General features: G+C 58.8%; 1 protein-coding gene and 1 non-coding gene across 2 annotated transcripts; one reads left to right on the top strand and one right to left on the bottom strand.

Annotated features, from left to right (window-relative positions):
* The first annotated feature begins 5,082 nt into the window (after window positions 1-5,082).
* Window positions 5,083-5,199, top strand: D7B24_002291. Its single transcript has one exon. It is a non-coding gene; the product is annotated as a tRNA-Ala (tRNA).
* Window positions 5,200-5,623: 424 nt separating this feature from the next.
* Window positions 5,624-7,612, bottom strand: SWC4 (swr complex subunit; the record flags this gene model as incomplete). The annotated part of the gene is made up of 1 exon (XM_028636502.1): window positions 5,624-7,612. The coding sequence occupies one exon, from the start codon at window positions 7,610-7,612 to the stop codon at window positions 5,624-5,626; it is 1,989 nt and encodes a 662-aa protein (XP_028491336.1).
* Between the last annotated feature and the right edge of the window lie 342 nt (window positions 7,613-7,954).

Genomic DNA, 7,954 nt, shown 5'->3' with positions numbered 1-7,954 from the left:
TGGAGCCCGGCCGACAAATCTCCAAATTTGGGGGCAGCAAACAAGCGACCCGACCGGCCGACCCGTAACGCAGAGCCGCCGTCGACTTTGTCCGAGCAGAAGGGGATCCTCAAGGTGCGGCACGAATCGAGGACGAACAGGAGGACAAACATGAGAAACGGGCTGCTCTACCTGGATGCAGCAAGCCTATCTCTCGCCCCTGGTTTGTGTGGTCCCGCTCGCCCGACAGACTCGGCTTGGTGTGCCCTTGACAGCATACCTGCCTCGCTTCTGCTGCGCTTGTGCCACCTCGACAGTACATCGTTCGTCAACCCTCGCCTAATAAGACACCTGGTGCGCGGCAATCCCATGGTGTGTAACTTCGGCGTCGCCATCAAAGGGCCCGGTGGCAGCCTCTTGGTCACAAGAACCTGCGGGGTGTCATGGAAAAGGAATGTTCGAAGCTGAGAGCCCAAAAGTCACCCAGCAAAGCGATGGCCCAGTACAGAATGGACGGCGGCAGGCGCAGCGGCGGGTCCCCCTCCCCCTTCAAGCAATCAACTTGTTGCTGGCGTCTATGGTATTGAGGGTTCCGAGCTGGTAGTGGCTGGCTAGGCCTCAGAGCCAATTGAATCTGACTGACATGGGCTAACGTGTGTCATGCAATCTGGCGCGGGAGCCTGGCTTGCCTGGCTACGTAACCAACACAGCGCGCCCTACTCTGGCCATGGGGCTTGTACCCGCGTTTAACAGTGCTCCGCTAACCCCAAAGCGTTGAGCTAACAGGCCTGGCGCGCCTCGTATTTCATTTTCTCGCGGGCGTCCCTGACTTGCCGAAACCACAGCCGCCACTGGAAATGGCTACGCGGCAGTGCAGACGATCCCGCCCTCCATCAGGATACGGCGAAACACTTTACATTCATGGCAGGAAAAAACAAACTGCCAGCCGAAAACCAACACGCCCATGATGACCTTGTGGTGCTGAGATAACTTATTTCTCGGCCCCGTTAAACTCTTGAGGTCAAATGTCGCTCACGCAGGGGGGCAAGAGGCGTACCAGTGTCATCGCAACCTGCAACGAAGGTGGGTAGACGACTTTACCTCGAACGGATAACGAGTCACGGCGAAGGCTCTCCGTTCTCATGACCACGGGGCACTGGCCCTGCGACGTTGCCGGCACTTCGGGCGAATGCGTTGCAGTCCAGCTGCAGGACGCCAAACCTCCCACACCTCACCACTTCCAATCCTCGCCTGCCGCTGCACGACGACCTGGTCGCATGAAACCATTCGTACGCCATTATCCTGGCACGCTCCGCGTGCTGCCGCATGGGAAGCCGACCATGATTATTTTTAGACGTGCGACCCTGATCGACCCAAACGTGCTTTCGCTGGAGAAGCTCGATTTCCCCAGCTCTACTAGGCGAACGGGACCAAACCAGGCCAATATTGCCATTACTACTGCCTGAACACTGGGTCCAAACCGCATCCGCCAAGATGGAAATCTGGTCATCTTGGTGAGTATGGGTATGGGTATGAATGCGCCCCAACGGTCTTCGGGGAGCGCGACACACTCGAACAGGGTGTGCAGGACCACAGGCTCCAAGAACAATAAAACTCCAGCACTTCAGCTGGTTGGGCGAATGCATCTGATCAGCCATGTTCGTAAACGTCTTGGCTTGGTAGAAAGAAGTTGGCTTCCCTCGAAACGTCCACGGCTGAACCGAAAGACGGTTGACAGGAATGATCAATCCTATTGGATGACTCAATTGCGACTCTTGGCCAATGAGGAGGAGCAGAAGACCTAGTCGCCCGTCAACCCATGGCCAAGCGCCGGGCGAGGCAGAGCGGCAAATTTCCCTCTTCCCTCTCCGCCTTGATGCCTCCCCTCCTCATCGCCGCGACTATCTCAGTTCGTTGTCTGCTATGCTGTGGAAGGTGCTGAGAGAATACGCTCCCTCACATCTGATCAAGCCCTGGAGGCTGTCATCCCTCCTTCGGTTGACAGCAGTGTGACGAAGGATGCATGCTTGCCGTAGCAAGTGATGCGGCTGTCGTCAAATTCCCTGCACAAGTGCTGACTTGTCACGTCCGCCTTGCGGGGGGTCCAGCCACCATTGGCGTGGCTTTGTGCTCCGACGAACGGTGGTGTGGTGAGTGGTCAAGCTCGCGGCTCCTAGGTCCACTGCTCCTTCATCATCCGAAACGGGCAGTCGACTCGCAGCCGCAGGTAGGCCCCGTGGATACCCGTGCCGGAAAGGACTTGGCTGGGGCAGAACAAAACGACCTGACGGGTAGGATAAACTCGAGGGCTTTGCTGCGGGTTTACGACGCTATCGTGCAATGTATGGCTGGTCGCCTCCGGTTGATACCTACGATCAGCACGTGCAAGAAAGCCTCGGTATCGGCGGCTTTGGCGGGTCAGCCAGGGGTGCTTGGGTTACCTTGCGCTGTAGCGTGACGGCAACTTGTGGCCAAGACGTGTGCCACCGGAAGTTGGCGCGCTGGTCCCCTCCGACTGCCCTTTTGCAAGGGCTCGTTTTCGTACAGCGTCGCAGTGAGCGAACAGCTACTGCAACGGGATGGCACACTCGAGCCATAGTGGATCGGGGGTCGCGCCAGCGCCAGCGCCAGTGCAAGCTCAAACGGCGTGAGAAGGCGACAATCTGAAGCGGTCGTCACGCCCAGGGGGGTTGGCGAACAGCGCCTATTAATCGTGGGGCAACTCGGCAGGCTCGTTTGCGCTTCGTTGGCTTCTCGTCTGGTAAGATGAGGCTTGCTTGTAAGAGACGTCGCCATTTGATCGACGCGTGGCTGCGGCACGGTCTGCTCGAACGCAACCGAATTTTCAGCCAGTCTCAGTGGAGGATCCTATCTCGCGTCGTTGGTCGCCCATCGGGTCATCAGGACAAAGAAACGCCGGGCGTTCTATTGTTGGCACCCATCCATCACGCAGACCAGGGCGAGGATAACAAGGCTCGTTGGAGCAGACGAAGGCCAAGAGGCTGGCGGCCAGGCTGTCCGATCTTGCATATTGATACGTTCAAACAAGAGTTCAACAACATGGATCGTCGCATGCAAGGCCCAAGACCGGCCCGTCTATAACTGCTTTTCTTTTGGTAGAATCAGGTGTGATAGAAGTGGATCATGCGTCGGTCGAGTGAGGGGTCTACATGTGCAAAATCGTCAAAAGAGTGCCCGACGACACTGACGAGTTTCAACGAGGCAATTGCAGAGCGCGCGCCCTGTGGGAGAAGGGGGATCATCTACCGACCATGCATTTGCGGGAGGCCTGATGGGCCTACGAAAGAGCCAGCATGTCCCGTGGCCATGAGAAGATGATGGAACACAAAACATTTGGCAAGGATCGCAGGCGTTGGACGTGCTTGAGTCGGCCGTCGCAAAGACACAGTCAACGAGGTCATCCACGAGGGCGCCAAAGTGAAGGATCCAGGATGGCCATACCTTTCCTGGCTGACTGTGCTGCCAAGTTCACAAAAGACATCCTTCCATCCCCGTCACTCGACCCGGCTGGGCGCATCCAGCGACAATGAGTCCAAGCTGTGGAGTCTCTGGCAGTCGTTGTATCAGGACTGGAGGATATTCATGTCAGCATGTTGGCTGTCTCGGTTCAATCAATCACTCATGCGCTGGCCAAGCTTCGTGGTTCCTCTCCCGGTCGCGGATCACGCCACGACCCCAAACCTCGGCGACTGTCGACTCCAACAGTTGAATCCATATGTATTGTTACGACACTCGATGGGAGCCCCTGGTTGTTTGGAAGAACCTTGGATCAGGATCTGTTCTGGAGTTGAGTCCATTGACTGTACTGATTGGCTTTGGTTCTCCCTCAACCAATGATCCGCTTGCAATACCCTTAGACGCCCGTTAAGCGCCGACCGAAGCCCTGCAGAACGACGGGTTTCGTTCCACGGCATGCGTTCAACCCCTTCCTTCTCGAACGCTTCTTCTAAGCTGACTCTACCCCAGATAATCCAGACCCGAGAGCCAGATTGCGTACCATTGCATGTCCGGCGCCTACATCCCTATTAATAACTCCCGTGCCAGGGGGGGTATGGCGGGATTGAACAATATCTCGACCCGGGAGGCGGCCCTTTCCAGGCGCCGAGCTCGAACTTCTATGCAAGGCACGCAACCTCAAGGGTCCAACATGGCAACATCTTTGGTTCGTAGGGCAACCATACGGCGTGGCATGCCCGCCGACGCTAGATATACATCGTGCTGGGCGTTACGCTGAGGTTAGAAGATGCATATGGGCGTTCTCGAACACCAACCATATCGACAGCCATCCACCGTTCTACGACAAGTAGACGGATACGGCACCGTTGACGCCAACCTCGACGCGCCCTGCCTGTCTCTCACCACCACGAGGTGGCTCCGTATCGCGCCCACGAACCCCTTAATCTAGATCGGACCCTTGGTTCACGGCCGACCAACCCCTGACATCATCCTCATCTGCCGCGCGAGGCAACATGATGCCCCCCCCCCCCTTCCGGCATGTCTACCGCGGCGCGTGGAGGTCGTCATGAATGCACACGCCCTTCCACACATCACACCTCCCCCCTGGAGAAGACCCTTGATTTCTACATGCCGAGCTACCAAGGAGTGACGCCCTCCTCCCGCGGATGTGGGTGCGATCCCTGAGCCGGGCCCGCCTTGACGTGCTTTCTGTGATGTTTCTTCCCGATCTCCCGGGGCAAGGAAACGCCGGCATGGTTATTATTAGACCACGGCCATCCATATGGTTTCTATATTTGGGAATCGGGACTGCAGCTGCAGCCGCCGATAAAGCCCCATGCTTAACGAGACGTCATCTCGTGTCCTCCAATATCAACCTCCTGGCCTCTCCCCTGTGAAGTTTGTCGCTCAACCCCCCGAGCCCAGGCAGGCCATTCTGCGTCTTTTACATGTATATGTGAGGCCATTTTTTAATTTCTCATAATAGATTCGGCGATCGCGAATGGCTGATTGTATCTTGTCTGGCGATATCTTCGGATCCCCTCTCCGCCGCTACCCCTGGTCCGAGGCGGGCCTACAGCCCTGAAGAAGCCCCTCATTCTCTAGACCCCACCATTAAATTAACATGGGCGATTGGTTTAGTGGTATAACGTCTGCTTAGCATCTGGGAATCGAGAGTCCTCCGGTTGAGGGAAATCGAATATTGCCTGCTGAAGGTCCCGCGTTCGATTCGCGGATTGTCCACTGTCACGTGCAAGAAATCGTACGATTACTTTTGCCGTTTGGGTCTTGTGATGTTCAACTCGGATCCGCCACCCATTTTTAGTAGCAAGTTGACACGGGTACTGACAGATCACTAGTTGGAAGCGGCATACTTGGCGGGATAATCATGTCCTGACTTCATTGTTGACGGACCTGGCTGTCATGACCACCAGCAACCAACCGTCCCGAATACGACGAGTTTGGAATCATTGTGACCGCGTTCCCGTCCCCCGTCCCCCGTCCCCCCCAACGCCGTGATGCCGTAAAGGCTGAAAGCATCCATCGCTAGTCTTGAATTAATTGTACAGTTGTTCGTTCGCACCGCAGATGGTGTGTTTTGTCCGTGGCGGCAGGGTGACTAGCAGGCGAGATGTTCCCCTGCTTACCCAGCAACCGTTCGCCTTCTTCACTTCTTCAACCTCTTGGCGCTCTTGTCACTAACACCGCTCAAGACGCTGGCGCTCCGTTTATGGGGACCGCTGCTGCTCGGAGGCCTCGCCGCCTTGGCCGGCGAGGCTTTTTCCTCGTTCGTCTCGACCGAGGCGGCAGCAGCAGCAGCGGCCGGTTCCTCGGAGGCCGCGTCCCCATTGCGATCAGCCTTCTTGTTCGCCTTGACAGGCTCGTCGTCGTTGTCGTCGTCGTCGTCCGGCTGCTCGTCGTCCTTTGCCTTGTCGCTTTTGGCTGCCTCGGCTGCGCTCCCTTCGGCCACGTTTTCGCCCTTGGCGTCCTTGGCTTGCTGCTCCTTGTCTTCTTCCTTGTCCTTATCCTTGTCCTTGTCTTTGGGCTCCCGCTGTGCCTTTTTCGCAAGCTCAATCTTGATCTCGGCGTCAATCTTGTCTGTGACCTTGCGGGCGTCGAGCAGGCTGTTGATGGCGCCGAGCAATTGCTCAAACTGGGCCGTGACGGCGGCCGTGGGCATGACGAGGCGCTGTGGAATATCGAGCTCGTTAAGAGCGTTGGCGATGCGGATCTGCTGCTGGCCCGACTTGTTGGTGAAGAGCTTGTTGATCTTCTCGTAGCGGAACGTGGGGCCCGCCTGTAGGCGGTCGTGGTGGGAGACGCCGTAGATGAACTTTTCGGCCTCGGAGAGCTTGCGTCGTTCGTGCGGCGTCTGCGCGCCCTTCTTGCCGGCGCCTCCTCCCTTTTCGGTCGTCGGCGTCTGCGCCACGCTGCCGATCGAATCTCTGTGGCCGCCTGCCGCCGAGACGGCGATGCTCTCGCGTCTGTTGCCCGAGGCTTCGGCTGCTGCCGCTGCGCCGGCGGCGGCGGCGGCGGCACCAGCAGCAGCAGCTCCGGCGCCTGCCTGCTGCTGGCCCGGGGTGCCGGGGCTGACGCCGTCGGCGCCCATGAGAGACTTGCGCTTCTTGTTCTTGTCGACGGCCATCATATTCTGCAGCAGCGTCTGGAGCCCCGTGCTCGACTTGAAGGCGTTGATGTCCTGGTCGGTGTGCGGGTAGTCGAGGCGGTTGTAGAGCTCGCGGCGCTCCTCGTTGAAGACGGAGCTCCGGGCGAGGATGCGCTTGATCTCGACGAGCAGCGACTCCTCCTCGTTGGCCTCCTCCTTGGTGCGGCTGAGGCCGTTGACGGCAAACTCCTTGCGGACGCGCTCCTGCTGGGGGTTGAAGTTGAGCATGGTCTCGTGCAGGGCAAACTCTTCTTTCGTCATGTACTGGACGGGGGTCTGGGCGCTCATCATCTTGGCGGCGATTTCGTAGTAGCGGGCCTTGAGGGCCTCCATGGTCCTCGGCTTGGGCACGGGGATGATGGCCTTACTCTCGTCCCCGTCGGCCGAGGCCTCGCCGTTGATGGCCTCGGGCGCGTAGTCGTAGCGGTCCCAGATGACGGGCCAGCGCAGGTCGAACTCCCTGACGAGCCCCATGAGGTAGTCCGTCTCGTCCTTGGTCCAGTCGGCGCTCACGAGGTTGGTCTGGTACTGGTCCGGGCTATACTGCGGCACGTCGACGTGGACGTTGTACTTGGCGAACGCCGAGTCCTCCAGCACCTGCTCCCGCTTGTGTTCTTGCGCCTTGGGCTCGGCCGGCGCGGCGGCGTCTCCCTGTGCGTGCGGCGCGGCGGCGGGCCGGGCCGCGTCGTCGTCGCCGTCTGTTTTCCTCCGCCAGTGGCGCAGGACGAAAGCGCCGTCGTCGCCGCGCGACGAGTTCTGGAAGGCGCGCAGCTCCCACCGCGCGGCGGGTTTCCGGACGGCGATGCGTCGCTTCTTGAAGACGGAGACCTCGGGCACGATGGCGATGGGGTTGTCGCCGCCGAGGTTCTGGACTTCGCGCGCGAGGCCCTTGAGGTTCGGTCGTGATGCGGCCGTCTTGAGTTTCTTGGCTGGCCGGGGCCCGGCGTGTGCGTCGAGGTTGAGGACGTCGCGGAGGTCGCTGGACGCCATTGTGAGGAGGAGGGGAAGAGAGAGAGAGAGAGAAACGTGTCGATGATGGAGTGGGGTCGATGGTCGGATCAGGGCCTGTTTCCGCCCCAAGGTGAGCCCATCGATTGCACAGCGATGTGTTCGTTTCCGTTTCGTGCAGGTTGGGTCGATGGATTTCGATGGGAGGTGCGGACGGTAGATGGTGGATGCGGGTGGTGGATGGAATTGGTGGTGGTGGAAAGGTGATGGATGTGATGGCTCGAAAATTGAAGACGCGAAGTGACCTGGCTGGCTGCTGGCGCCTGCGTCGTCGTGAATCGAGGTACCTACCGTCCACTCTCCGCTGGGGCCGTGTACATGTAT

Source organism: Verticillium nonalfalfae (assembly GCF_003724135.2).
Source record: "Verticillium nonalfalfae strain VnAa140/NRRL 66861 chromosome Unknown scaffold_153, whole genome shotgun sequence".
NCBI classification, from domain to species: domain Eukaryota; kingdom Fungi; phylum Ascomycota; class Sordariomycetes; order Glomerellales; family Plectosphaerellaceae; genus Verticillium; species Verticillium nonalfalfae.
The sequence above is the reverse complement of the archived record's forward strand: the minus strand, read 5'-3'. Positions and strand labels throughout refer to the sequence as shown.